The following is a 15788-nucleotide window of genomic DNA, read 5'->3' as shown; positions in this document are numbered from 1 at the left end:
GAGAAGATGTTCAAAATATTCCCTCCACCTCTCCAGTGATTCCCTGGGATGTATTATGAGTTCACCTGAATTACTCAAAACACTGTTCATTTCCTTTTTCCCCTCCCGTCCTTAGATTCTTTATTACTGTCCAGAAAGGTTTCCCTGCTGCTTGACCTAGCCTTTCCAGGTTGTTACCAAAATCTTCCCATGACTTCTTTTTGGATTCCACAATTATTTGTTTCGCTCTGTTTCTTTCATCTACATACAACTCCCTGTCTGCCTCGGCCCTTGTTTGGAGCCATTTCTGATAAGCCTTCTTTTTACGTTTACAAGCTGCTCTCACTTCATCATTCCACCAAGATGTTCGCCTTTTCCCATCTTTACACACAGTTGTTCCTAGGCATTCCCTTGCTGTTTCTACTACAGCATCCCTGTATGCCACCCATTCACTTTCTATATCCTGAACCTGCTTACTGTCTACTGTTAGAAACTTCTCACTAATCATATTCATGTACTTCCGTCTAATTTCCTCGTCCTGGAGATTTTCTACCCTTATTCGTTTGCAGACAGATTTCACTTTCTCTACCTTAGGCCTGGAGATACTTAGTTCACTACAGATTAGATAGTGGTCTGTATCATCGAAAAATCCCCGGAAAACTCATACATTCCTAACAGATTTTCTGAATTCGAAGTCTGTTAAGATATAGTCTATTATGGATCTGGTACCCCTAGCCTCCCATGTGTAGCGGTGAATAGCCTTATACTTGAAGAATGTATTCGTAACAGCTAAACCCATACTAGCACAGAAGTCCAGCAAACGCTTCCCATTCCCATTAGCTTCCATATCTTCCCCACATTTACCAATCACCCTTTCGTATCCTTCAGTTCTATTCCCAACTCTCGCATTGAAATCGCCCATTAGCACTATCCTATCCTTGCTGTTGACCCTGACCACAATGTCACTCAATGCTTCATAAAACTTGTCAACTTCATCCTCATCTGCACCCTCACATGGTGAATACACGGACACAATTCTAGTCCTAATTCCTCCAACTGACAAATCTACCTACATCATTCGCTCGTTTACGTGCCTAACAGAAACTATGTTCCGTGCAATGGTATTCCTGACAAGGATCCCTACCCCAGACTCTGGCCTTCCCTTTCTAACACCCGTCAAGTACACTTTATAATCTCCTATCTCTTCCTCGTTATCTCCCCTTACCCGAATATCACTTACTCCTAGCACATTCATATGCATCCTCTTTGCTGACTCGGCCAGTTCTACCTTCTTTCTTCCATTAGCCCCATTAATATTGATAGCTCCCCATCAAATTCCATTTCGTTCGCCAAGTTGTTTCCAAGAAGTCCCTCGCCTGTCAAATGGGAGTGGGACTCCGTTACTCCCATAGGTCCGAGGCTTGCTTAAAATGTTCTGAGCTCGGTCGATTCATGAAGCAGGATGCTACCCTACTTGCACACAGTCCAAGTGAGGATCTCTCCTCTAACGGGTTATGGACCACCGGTGGATTGTATAGTCCTAGCCGCCTGAGCACAAGGAGGGCCATGACTCAGAATATGTCCGAGATGCCCACTCCCATTCCATAGCAACTGGTATCCCGACTCTCAGGACCACTTACATGGCCAGTCAGCCATTGCCCATGGTTCACGAACTAGGACGTGACTACAGTAACCCACAAACACGAACCACCTGGCTTTTGTTTCAGAAAATTAACTTCCTAGAAGTGAACTATAATTTCTTTCAACGATTGTGAATATCAAAATATTCAGGCTCTTTAGGCGTTCCCAGTCTTGAAATTACCAGCGTTCAATGTAGTGTTGCAGCAGGCTCATCAGTTGGATTGCCACACCTATCCATGATGTTAGCAGCTAGTGCGTTGTTGAGACACCGCTATAGGCCTCCTTTTTAGGATATTGCAGTGACATAAAAGCCAAAGGCTGGCATTTATACAAATGGAAGTACGTATAGAGCTTTGTCCCTGCATTGTCCTACAAAGTTGCACTGTGCCTCAATGGCATATTAGCCACCAGCGTCTTGGAAAGGGGTGGCAATCCGACTGAAGATAACTACTGCCACATTGGAGTGAAACGCTGGTGATTTCACTATTGAAAAGCCCTAAAGAGCTTGAATACTTAATGGTACTACAGCCCTGACGGTCCTTGAGCGATCACTGCTCAGCACAAAGATACTGATGGTCAGCATGAAAAGATCATCTAGGCTGTTATTCTTGGCTGGGGGTTGTATCTCACCATCAGATAACTCTTCAGTTGTTCTCACCTAGGCTGAGTGGACCTTGAACTAGCCTTTAGACCCAGGTCAAAAATCCCTGATCTGGCCAGACATCGAACCTGGGGCCTCTGGGTAAGAGGCAGACTCACTATCCATAGACCATGGCTTATTTGCAATTAGTGAAATTAAATTGCCTTCTGGGGGAACTTCATTTTTACATTATTATTCATTAGAAAATCATTAATATGTTGTATAGCACATTGGACAAACCGGTCGAAATTTCAGAATGAGATACATAGAACATAAGAGCAGTGAAACATAATGCCAAATGTATATTTGCCAACCTCTTAATAAACACAGCATATATATAAGAGAAATCAGTACAAACATGGAAATTCCCCATTGTAGTCTTAAAGAACACATCTTCAACACTCTAGACCAGGATGACACCCCCCCCCCCCCCACACACACACACACACCAATTTCTTCAAATTATTATTATAATTTATTATCGCATTGTTAAGAATGGACAAAATACATTACCATTCCAAATGGTTGAAAACGCTACAATGAGGTGATTCATTTCAAATTAAAATAGAGTTGTGAAGCTTTGTAGGAAGCATTAATTTAATTATTTTCTATAATATATTATTATGCTATCATAATAGAGGTGGTCTCTGTATGTGTGCTTGTTACTTAATTGAAAAATACTTTCTCCTTATTCTTTATTTTGATCTTTTTATGTACCTATGTTTAGGGCCAGTATTATGTTAGCAAAAATGTGTCATCCAGTGATGTCACTGCCAAACTGCAGCTTTTGACACTGCATTTCCCTAGGCTACGTCTTGTTTGGTCACCAAGTCCGTATGCTACAGCAGAGCTTTTTCAAGAGCTGAAGGTAAATGCTAAAACTTTGCTATATGCTTCAAACCTCTTTAAAGATATTTTTTTTGTTTCATTTTGTATCAAATATGAGTGGAATATGATTTGCATTTAGAGATGTGAGAGTGAAAATAATATACTCAAGAAATGTTTTTTCTTATATAAAATTCTACAGGAGAATTTCTTCTTTTATCGGCCAGTAAATTTTCAGTGTCTAGTTCTAATTCACTGGAAAGTTATTTTATGGGGTGGTTAAGTCTCAATTGTGCTATAAATGTTCTTCAATGTCCCCACTCATTAACAATTTCATTGGTATGACTTAATACTACACTGGCTTTATAAAATTGTAAGTTATTTGATAAATTGGAAATTACTTATGAGTTTGAAAGTCATATTGTAAGTCACTATAAGAAAAAGTTGCTTGAAAGATTAAAAGTGTTTTGTAGACTGGAAAATTAAATGATAAGTCGCAGTTCATACTGTTCTTTAATAACACATACGTATATCATCTTTTAGAAGTGCTGGCTGTGATTGTACGTCTACCCCTTAGTCCTGTTTCTTGATACGAGGTTGGGGATGGGGTGAGACGAAATCATATGGCATGGCTGGTTGCACTGCACTTCCTGATGCCAACCTCAGTTAAGGAGCTAATGAAGATGACATGAATAATAATGAATGAAAATTGGGTAAGGAAGTGGAAAGAATCAGCTGTGGCCTATGAATAGGACCTGTCCTGATATTTTTGCCTGGAAGTAAAAATGGGAAAATACAGGGTTTCCTTACGATTAGAGGGCAGAAATAAACAATATTGTGGAAAGTTCATCAGCATTGCCTTTCCAGTTATCTAAGTGCAAAAGAATATTCTACAGAGAGTCCATTCTTGTCAGAGCAGAAAGCATCTATCATGGCCATCTCAAGGCAGCCCAAAATGTTTTAAAGTAAGAAAAGCCTTTTACATGTGTGCTGCCAGAAAGGTCCTGCATTGGAAGTCCTTTTTCAGCAGCAAAACTTGAGGAGATGGAAATGCTAATGAAAAAAAACACTTTGAGTATTCATTGGGGAATGTTCCCAATTTGTCATATTACAAAGGTGTGGTGGATAGAGAGAATAAATTTACAAGACAAACTCTCCCATGCTGTTTGCGAAACACGTGATTCAGACGTGGGTCCTGACAGTAGTACACAGTTCATGTAAAGTGATCCATACCCTGCAGTGTTAATACTAAACACACAATTGAACTAAAACAAATTGCAGACAGTATCTAAAAACTGTGAAGAACTGTTCATTGTGCAACTATCACTAGTAGTAAATTTGAAATAGTATTAAGCTATTGATTCATTACAACTATTCTCATGAAATATATTGTAAATATAGAACAAAAATAATACAAATAATTAAAAAAAAAGTCTTTACAACACTTGAATGTTTTCCTTGTTTTTCTCAAAACTATATAGTGTACATTGAAATTCTTTAGGCCTTTTCAATTATCCCCAGTGTGGCAGTGGGCTTGTTGTTGGATTCTGTGCCTTTCTAAGAAGCTGGTGGATATTGCACCATTGAGACACCATTTAACATTTGCAGTTGATGAAATTAAATTGTTTTCCTTCTGGGAACAGTACAAAAAAAGGGCATTAAAAAACCTGTGAGGTTCTTCAGTCTGTGTAACTAATTTAGTATATAATGAATTTAGGAAACACCTGAAAAGGAAAACACGTATTAACAGATTATCCCTGAAAAAGATACCATTAATCAAAAACAGGTGTAGTCTGTTAATAAATGTTTTCTTTCTCAGGCATTTTCTAAATTTTTGTCATATGAATTAGTTTTGACAGACTGAAGAATCTCCCAAAAAAGAAGGGATTTTGCAGTTTATGCAATGAAGCCCTTCAAATAGTCTTTCTTTAACTCACAATTTTGTTTTCATTTCATCTTCAAATTTGATCGGAATTGTAAACACCTTCCTTGCAGAATTGTAAAGTAAGTTATTTTACATAATGTACAAACACATGAGCTGATTCTTACCTCAGTATTTGTTTGGAAGGTTGCACTTCACACAGTTTGGTTAACCATTCTTAATGACAGCTACTGACATCTTGATAAATCATTGCTGTGTTGCACAATTGCTTCACATAGAACAAACATTGGGTCTTTGTAATCCTTGTATTAAAAGGACGAAAGCTGGAGTCAATTAGAGAGAAGTCAGTGATCATTCAGTGTGTGTTCAAATGTTATGTTTATGTTTGATATGTTCAGATATCAAGAATATATTATGCCTAATAGAAATTAATCTCAAACTGTTATTTTCAGCAAGGTCAACGGGAACCTGATGCTACAGCTGCTGCTTCAATTGGGGATGACCTGAAGCCTGAAATAGATTTTTCTGAGAAATTCAACCCTGCAATTCAGGACTTTATGACCAAACTTCCAGGAGTTAGCTCCAAAAACCTACAACAACTTCTTGTGAAGTGTCAAAATCTGGATCATCTGCTTTCTCTAACAAAGGTTGTAAGAGGAAGATTTCAATAGCTTAGTAATATAATTAAGAAATATAACTCCCATACAGCCTTCCGTACACTTAACGATAATTGTTATAATTTTTATATTCGTAACTCAATTATTCCAAAAAGCAATGCATTACTTAACTCAGGAATATACAAATTGAGATGCTCAAATTGCAAAACAACCTGTATGGGCCAAACGGGGAGAAATAATTTTATCAGATACCAAAGACACATAAACGCAGAAAGACATAATAGATTTTCTGCTAAGGGTACCTACTGTATCCTGTATGGAAGAACTTCAGTACTCTTTTACAAGTATTTACAAAGATTTATTCATCTTGCACTTAGTGAATAAAGGCACTCTAATGATCAGCTTAGAAGATATTTACATACAGCTATTACCAAAAAGATAATTATAACGGAGATATAAGAAAGATGTCATTAATTCCCCTCCCTCTCCTCCTTTACCCGCCTAACCATAACAACACTCCTCCAGCCTACATGTCACTCCGCCCCTCCCAACAGGTGTTCAACTTAACCAACTCCCATTATCCGAGTGCTGCACACATTACCTTTCAGGAGGATACAACGGGGAAGTGTGTAACATATTTCAGACTTTTATCCGCACAATACTTATAGTCCTATTTTTTTTAAATTTTAGACTCAGCACACTGGAACTTTCGGTGAATTTATCAAAACCACAGTTGTCATCTGAAGAAGTTTCCTCTTTGACATATTATTCACTTTAAAGAACATTTTAAATACCATAGTCAATTCCTAAACTCAGATTGCTATGAAAATAATTTTAACAGTATCCGAATGGGTGATATAGTATTTTGTACAATTTTAACTCTAAGTGTGTGTAAGTTTGGTGCTCAAGATGCAATTTAAAGACTATCATCCACATAATTTTACAATATTGAATTTTAGTGTTTGTACGAATTGTGATGTATGTACTATCACGTAAACCACCCTCACACTGTATTCAAAAGTAAGGGATATTATTCATATTATTCATATTATTACGTACATACATACATCATTATAGATCGTTATGCCTTTCAGTGTTGAGTCTGCAAGCCTCTGTGAATTTACTAAACGTCGTCACAATCCTCTGTTTTCAAGTAGTGCTGTGGCCTCATTTAGTTCTATAACTCTTATCTTTAGAAACTGAATCTAACCATCATCGTCTTGGTCTCCCTCTACTTCTCTTACCCTCCATAACAGAGTCCATTATTCTCCTTGGTAACCTATCCTCCTCCATTTGCCTCACATGACCCCACCATCGAAGCCAGTTTATGTGTACAGCTTCATCCATTGAGTTAATTCCTAACTTAGCCTTTATCTCCTCATTCAGAGTACCCTTCTGCAATTGTTCCCACCTGTTTGTACCAGCAAGCATTCTTCTTTCATATCTGTCACTTCTAACTTATGAATAAAATATCCTGAGTCCACCCAGCTTTTGCTCCCGTAAAGCAAAGTTGGTCTGAAAACAGACCATTGTAAAGATAATTTCATTCGGGAGCTGACTTCCTTCTTACAGAATACTGTTGATCACAACTGCGAGCTCACTGCATTAGCCTTACTGCACCTTGACTCAATCTCACTTACTATATTACCATCCAGGGAGAACACACATCCTAAATACTTAAATTATCTCCATGTTTCAGCTTTGTATCACCAATCTCATATTCAATTCTCTTGGATTTCTTACCTACTGACATCAGTTTAGTCTTCGAAAAGCTAGTTTTCATACCATACTCATTGCACCTATTTTCAAGTCCAAGATATTAGACTGCAAGCTTTTGGCACAATCTGCCATTAAGATTAAGTCGTCCACGAACCTACTACGCTGGCGTAGCATGGGGAGAGGTGATACTCCCACATGGCACGTCCCAGGTGGCGGATACGTCCCAGGTGGCGGATAGTGGGTTCCTATCGGGCTTACCGGTGGACTTGAGGGAAATAAAATACCTCTCGTGGACCAAACACACAACCCCCTGTGGGTGGCGGATGCAGACAAAGAATACACCCACGGTATCCCCTGCCTGTCGTTAGAAGCGACTAAAGGGGCGGCCAAGGGATGATCAAATTAGAACCATGAGACTACTTGTGATTAGTACCATCACACAGGGAACACCATGGGTCGCTTTTACTTGCACATAGTACCACTATGTTAGGTACAAAATAGATTTGTGATTAGTAGCGACAGTGTGTGACTCAGGATGCATTTTACAGTACCTGTGATTCGTACCCCTATATGAGTGACGCCATGGCTCTGCCTTGCCTATGCTTAGTACCCACTACGTGAGGAACACAATGGAATAGTGTGAATCCTTGTGGTTAGTCCACTTATGTGAGGAACGCCATAGGTTTGCGTTGCCTGTAAAGGGCGCCGCAATGTGCAAAACGCCATAGGTCTGTGTTACATGTGCACATTACATTACCTGTGAATAGTACCATAATATGTGGAATACCACGAGTCTATGCTACTTTTGATTAGTACCGCAACATGACAAATAGCATGGTTCTACTTTCCTAGCAATAAGTACCATTATGAGGGGCTGATGACCTGGATTTTGGACCTGTTTCGACTACAGGCATCATCGATTCAGTATTGTGCTTTAGAAGCAGTCCTCTGGTCAGTACTACTATTGTTTAATACTAGTTTCTAAGAATGTGGGGCATTGTGGGGCATTGCGGGTTAGATCCACTGATTGTTTTAACTTCATATCCATTCATTCATTCATTCATTCATTCATTCTTCGTCCTCGCGTTTTCAAATTCCAACCAAGTGTTAGAATCAGTGAACACCGTATTATAAAGGTATAATATCTGTATGATATAACAAGTTCCAATTGTGAGAATATGCAAGTTGTGTTGATACACAGGGATTACACAGAGTCAATTTCGATTACAATGCGGTCGTTGAATTTCAACATTCATTGACTTGGCCCTTGCACGCACTCTACAGTGTGATGGCAGTAGTGCCAGATCTGTAGCTTAGATCCTTTCCAACAGAACAGAGATGACTTAAGACACCACAGCTCAAATGGTAAAGCAACAGATGTGAAATCGGGAGGTTGTGGGTTCGGATCCCACTGGTGTCCGGTTGGCCATTTTTGTTCTGTACTTAACATCTCTTCAACATGTACTAAATGTATGTAACACGATGTAATAGGTTGAAAGTCGATTTCGATTACAGTGAAGTGTATTTATCTACATATATGTGCTTTGTAATTAATGTTCAACAGACTAACTGCAAATGGTAGTTTGGTCCTCATTATTGGTTTCCTACCGTTGTTGTTGTAAATATGGAGTCTTACAGCAGTATTTTGTGTGTGTATTATATGTATAATTATTTTGGTGTGTTGTTGAGGCACTCATGCACGGATATTGTTCAGAATATAGTTAATTATTTTAGAATCAGTGGAATTATTGATGAACCTAGGTGCAGTTCCTCTCTATGTAGCCGCTTTCAGAAGGTTAGGTAAGGCCTGAAGCATATGTGCCAGTACACAGCTTTATGCATACGCTCTGGGAGAGAGATTTATCATGCTTTATTAAAATATGAGGGATTTATTGTGGTGAACTCTTGGCGCCCATACTATGAACTTTTTGATTAATTACTTTTATCAATTATTTTATTAAGTTATTTATTCATATATTTTTAATTAGATTTCAACATAGACTGCAAGTTGATGCTCAAGATAAAATTTAACCTGCAGATATTTTTTAAAAGACCAAATATGTAATAGTACTAAGTGTTGTCCTTGCAATCTTATGCCTACATTTCAAGGAACTGAGGATGTCTTTAAAAGAGATGAAACATATATATGTACCTAATAACATATAACACAATATCTGAGATAAGGTGTTGAACAGGTGGACCCTATCATTTGAGAATTGGATAGTATCACCACAGTTACGGAAACAGTGAAATTTATCACTTGTTGTTGAAAGTTTATTTCGAGTACAATGTGGTTGTGAAAATTGAAATTTCATTGAAATAGCCCACAACGGGCGACTTCCACATACTTAACAGTATGGCCGCAGTAGTGCCAGACCTGTATTTTAGATCCTTTCCAACAGAACAGATTTGACCTTGGCCACCATAGCTCCGTTGGATAGAGCATCCAACGCAAAATCGGAAGGTTGTGGCTTCAGATTCCACTGGTGTCCGATTAGCCATTTTTGTTCTGTACTTAACATCTCTTCAATTTGTACTGTTTGTACTGAGCACAACCTAATACATTGAAAGCTTATTTTGAACACAATGTGGTCGTGAAAATTAAATATTCAAGACGAGTGATAGTTTCTCATGTGTGACTGCTCTGCCACATCAGAAGTACTAGTGCATACAGTGTATAGTGATCTAGTTCAAACTGAAGTGTAATGCCAAGGTTGGTCCCATGCATGAGACTTTATTGGAATAACTAACTTAGTATTGTTGTTTAAAAGAGGGGGCAGGGAGTAGAAAGAATGATTCATCACTTTTGGGTTAGAATTCAGAATATCACAACAACTCAGTGGATTTTTCAAATTGCTATTTTTGTGCTGTTCATAGTTTAATGATTTGTACTTCTTTATTGCAGGAAAAGTTATCTGAAATTTTGGGAAATAGCACACAAGCACAAATCATTTATGAAGGACTTCATAATGTCCATCAGATCGAAGAAGATCCTGGGCCATCCTCATCTGCATCATGGAAAAACAAGAAATCTAAAGGAAGAGGTGGCTTTAGAAGATTTAAAACTTGATTAGAGGATGTAAGATGTGCATTTTAAATGGATTGATGTTAATAGCTTAATTATTACAGAATTAATCATCATCATCATCATCATCATCATCATCATCATCATCATCGGGAAAATAATTTCAATGATCTAAAACTCTGAAAATATAACCTAAAAATTAAAGCAATACCGTATTTACTCGCATATTAGACCCCCCTTTTTCCCCCCACTTTTACATACAAAAAAGCAAGGGGGTGTCCAATGTGCAATAACCTAAAATTTTGTGCAGTGAATACATGACTTCTAGGGTGTAAAGAACTATAAATTGTACATGTAAACATTCTACACTAATCTTTAACAAACTTATGAATGTATTCTGAGTTTTAAGGCATTTTTTGTTGGAAGGCATTATCTCTAAATTTAACAGGGCGATAAATGGTGAACACATGACTTTAAGCCTACATATAAATTAAATATAGTCAGTTTTAGTTACTCGTTTATCTCATTAACGTCCGCTTCCGAAGCGTAACGGTTAGTGTTATGAGCTGCCGTCCTCGGGGGCCCGGGTTCGATTCCCGGTACTGCCAGAAATTTAAAAATGGCAGGAGGGCTGGTGTATGGTTGAACTGGTACATGCAGCTCACCTCCTCTGGCGTGTGCCTGAAAAGAGCTGCACCACCTCGGGATGAGGACACGAGTTTACTTTATCTCATTAACGCCTCTGATCAGGTTCACAATTAAGTATTTAATTTATTTTCCACCTAGTCGATACAATGATTGCTTAAGGCAATTTTTAATGGTCAAAAGTGGTACATGTTTTGTATATTATCAACATCTTCAGCCACATAACACTGTTTAGATGAAAAATATATAAAATTGACAAAGTAATGCTTTAAATGTCCTTAAGGACACTTCCTCTAAAGCATTACTTTGTCAATTTTATATATTTTTCATCTAAACAGTGTTATGTGGCTGAAGATGTTGATAATATACGAAACATGTACCACTTTTGACCATTAAAAATTGCCTTAAGCAATCATTGTATCGACTAGGTGGAAAATAAATTAAATACTTAATTGTGAATCTATTGAAGTGCGATACGGACCATGAAGCTGATTTTATGTAATCTGATCAGGTTGACGTCACGAAGGGCATCCGGTCGTAAAAACTCGCTACGAAGATTCATCTCACTTCATAGTCGACCCCGTAGAGAAAAGGGATAAGGGTATAGTATTATGCAATATTAATACAAAATAACTTAATGGCCAGTCATTTGTCTTTGTCATTTGAGCAGTAGGGTTACCACACAGTAAACCTGACCACTGATTTCATTTGAACTATTGTCGTCTTGTACCGCCAACTTCCATACTACAGTCATTCCAAATTATGCCATCTTCGCTGCCTTCGAGAGCATTTGAGATCGCGTCTTTTTGAAACTTTTAAAAATAGTTTTGTTCCCTACTATAGAGCCAAACAGTGAGAATCTATTCGCAAATGATTTCTGGAGATAGTCTCTGTTATTCCCTGTTGGTGTATGTGTAACAGAAGCCACCCCTTCCACATAAAGCCATGCTGTAGAAAGCGTGCCAACCCACCAGCTGATAACTAGCATATGTTTTGAGTTGTACTTCCGGATGTAATACATAGTGACTGGAAGCATTATTTGGATAACTGCGGCTGTTGAAAGCCACACCTTTATTTTTAAGTATATTTCATGCTTGTTCTCTACATTTATCACATCAGGATTTACCTAAACAGCTGTAATTGAGATAAGAGAGACTGCATTCTTTATGTTAGGTATGATATCAAGTGCCTGGGTAGTGTCAGAAGTGCCATGATGGAAAGAACAAAAGAATAAAAAATAAGTAACAGGAACGCCTGCCACATTTATGGATATCTACAAGTGTGGTAGAAATGCATTTTATTATCATAATGTTTAATTTTTTAGGTTCATTGTCTCCATTTTCTTTTATTAATGCACACTATGTTTTGTTGGTGTCTCCGAAAATCATAAAAGTAGTTAGTGAGGGCGTAAAATCAATAACATTATTATTATTTGTAAGGTACGTGTGCGAGTAAAACAAACATTATGATTGGATTGTTTTTATTACATTTTAAACCTACTTCTCTATAAAAATGATGTATATTCGCCTGATGTACGAGATATTAAACAATCACTTTCTTAATGATCTCGCCTGCTATCATTTCTGTTATATTTCTTAACTAAAGTAAAAGTCGTTTTCTCTCCCCCCCCCCCCCCCCCCCCCCCAAGGTGGTGCAACTCTTTTTAGGTCTCCTATGGAGGAGAGTTGCATGTACCATTTTTATCGCATATCAACCTTCCTGTAATTCTTAAATCTCTGGTAGTATGATACGGGAATCAAACTCATGCCCCCCGAGAACGGCAGCTAATTGTGCTAACTATTATGGTGGTGGACATTCTTAACTACAAAAAACAGACATCTAGCATGACTGATGCATGATTGCAATGCGCGGGTCAGATACAAAACTATTCACCTTTTTGTGCGATGTCATCAAAGCTGCAGCAGGCCTACGCTACGGAGGCAGACATTTCTTAACTGCAAAACACAGATGTACCGCATGACTTTGATGCATGTTTTCATTACGAGGGTCGTACGTACGAAACTATTTACGAATTTGTGCGATGTCATCAGAGCTGCAATAAGGATTGTATCCGCTTCGAAATGGATTTGTTGTTATTTTCTGATGAATTATGTTGGGTAGTCTAGTATGCAAGATTATTTTTTTTATTTTCTTTGTCTCGAAAAGCCAAAGGGGTTCTAATACACGAGTAAATACGGTAAATGAAAAAATACATTTACTTTTAACAGTTAGGTACAGATGAAATAATTCATACTTCTCTTAACCGTCATTTTCAGTAAGGTTGCACTGGATGATGACATGCAGTTTTAAGTGGTCAAACTTGAAGTATCTATGTTTGTTAGCAATTAGAGCCTGCATATCAATGATGAGAAATGAAGGTCGGAGTAGTCGTGTTCAAATTCAAGTTATTAACACATATGTGACGGGCCCCGAGATTTCTCATAGTTTCTCGTGCACCTTCTTGGGATACAGAATCGGAAGACCTTTTGCTGCTTTTACCATGTATGAAGAATTGTCTGTTACGAAGATGAGCTAATTATCTCGTTCTACTTTACCTGATCACAACAAATTTATTGTAGTGTCAAAAACAACAATGGAGTTGTTCACCCTATCCAATTTACACACGAACAGAAATGTTTCTCCAGGTTGGTCATGTTTTAGAGTGCCTGCAGTAACATTTGCCACATATCTACCGTCTATGTCAGTGGTTTCATCTACAGAGGCATTTTATTGCTGTTGATACTATTTCTTATTTTGTTCATTGCACCATTGTAACCAAAAGTCATATAGTTCTTTCTTAACGTGGAGTCTGAGGGAATGGGATAAGTCATGTACTATTTTTAGAACTTTTGGAAACTAGGTACCTTTGATGAAACCATCATTTCACAAAGATCCTTAGAAACTAAGGTGCATTGCCTGGTGGAGGTGAACTGCTGTGTGGTTACTCAAACAACAGTCGTTGCCTGCTTTCTGTGTTTAATTCTCTGTTTATATGGCTTTTTTGTGTTTAGCAATATTGCAGTGTTGTTGCACTGTAAAATGTTTTTCATCCGTAATTTTTCACCCCTCACATTTTACAAAATAAAATATATCTATCGGTTCTAAAATACTTTTCAACAAAATCTTTTACAAAACCTTACAACTTAGATACCTTGAATCTATACTGAACTACTACTCATTACCAGAGACAAAAGGATACTGTACAAGGGCATAGATAGTGTGTGGTTGAAATTCCTTTACACCATTCTGCAGAATTAGGAAACTGAACATTAGCTCAATAAATCATACTTTGGTATCTCAAACAGACTCGTGCTGTTCCAAATATGTGTGTGGTAATTTTCATCCTCATGCTTTGACAGCACATTCCTCGTAAATCCCACTACCACCAAGTGAAGGTTGGCAAACAGACTTCCTTATGATCAGCTGCACGTTATGAAATTATATTTACAACAATATCTGGTGAAATGTTAAATAATACGTAAATATGACTGAAAGTATGCTCTTATTCAGTGATTTGGCCAGAATGTGACCTGACATTAAAATATTGTCAGTAAAAACTGCTTCATCATATTCACAAATGTTAGAAACATGGTTAAATTAACTTAGGCATGAAAAAATAAGCCAGGATAAAAATATCCGAGCTCTAATCATCACCATCATCGTTATTGAGCTGTTGTGTTGAAGCTATTGCTAAGTTATTGATAAATGAAAAGTTACATGTACATACTGTGTATTTATTTCTTCAGATTGCAATGAGATATCATTGAAGCATATTATTACTGCTAAGTGTTTTATATAGAAGAATAGTTATTGGATTTTTATATATTGTACAGACATTATAAATAAAATATTTTTGTTATGTTTTTATATGTCTTTTTAATAATTCTACTGGATGTCGTACACTATTGCTATTAGATCTGAGAGAGGTTCACTTGTTTAGCCTAGCAGTGAATTTGTGTTCCATGAGTACTATGTAGAGAGCCAAGGCTTAAATCCTGGCACTAACAACAATGGTTATTTTGTACACTATTTGCCTTAAAATTTATTATGCTTGCTTCATGAATATGCTGGTATAGTACTTTATCTCAAATGTGAACACATATTCCAGTCTAAGATTGAAACACTGTATTTATGAGTGCAATGGATGCCACCACACAATAGGCGCATAATAAATTTCCTCTTAAAATACTGGAAAAAGAAAATCCTCACTTAATAGATGCATTTCAATTTTGACAAAAATTGTCTTAGTAATATTTAAAATTGTAAAATTGTCTGGATGTGTGTATATGTATAAAGGGAATGACGATGCACAGTACTTTTTAAAGTATGTGGAGTATTTATTGGCAATGATGAGAAATGAAGGTCGGAGTAGTTGTATTCAAATTTAAGTTTTTAACACATTTGTGACGGGCCCCGAGATTTCTCATAGTTTCTTGGCCGACAGTACGTGACAGGCTGCGAGAATTCTCGTTTTTATGGACCTCGTGTTTCCTTGATTGCTGCTACAATCTGGTGGTGAAATTATAAGTTTTAAACAGTGTAGTAATGGAATAAATAGTATAAGGCTACTATTGCTCCATTATCTTCTTTTCTTTAAACCTTCATTACAAAATAATATTGGAAATGTCGAGCTATTCCTTGGAGCTTCAATGCAGCTGTTAACATGGCGTGGTGCATGCAGTTGCTATCAGATATGAATATTTGTGATGAATAATGTGCGGACTGGTTATCAGATATACCTACGGTTATCAGGTGTAACTAGAGACAGTGAATTAGATATTTCTAATTATGTTAGTGATTCTGACAGTGCTTTTG

The 15788-nt window shown here is 37.4% G+C and overlaps 1 protein-coding gene across 3 annotated transcripts in view; it reads left to right on the top strand.

The window, feature by feature from the left end:
• mei-9 (DNA repair endonuclease XPF mei-9) overlaps nt 1–12545 on the top strand; it is a 114399-nt gene extending 101854 nt beyond the window's left edge. For all 3 annotated transcript variants that reach the window (XM_067146935.2, XM_067146936.2, XM_067146937.2), the window contains 4 exons: nt 2988–3128; nt 5420–5614; nt 10209–11078; nt 11485–12545. In XM_067146935.2, coding sequence (XP_067003036.2) covers nt 2988–3128; nt 5420–5614; nt 10209–10373 — 501 coding nt within the window. In that variant the 3' untranslated portion in view covers nt 10374–11078; nt 11485–12545. The remainder of the gene's footprint in view (nt 1–2987; nt 3129–5419; nt 5615–10208; nt 11079–11484) is intronic.
• Nucleotides 12546–15788: the final 3243 nt, after the last annotated feature.

The sequence above is a fragment of the Anabrus simplex genome, chromosome 5 (assembly GCF_040414725.1).
Source record: "Anabrus simplex isolate iqAnaSimp1 chromosome 5, ASM4041472v1, whole genome shotgun sequence".
NCBI lineage: Eukaryota > Metazoa > Arthropoda > Insecta > Orthoptera > Tettigoniidae > Anabrus > Anabrus simplex.
This window is presented reverse-complemented; position numbering and strand designations above follow the sequence as displayed.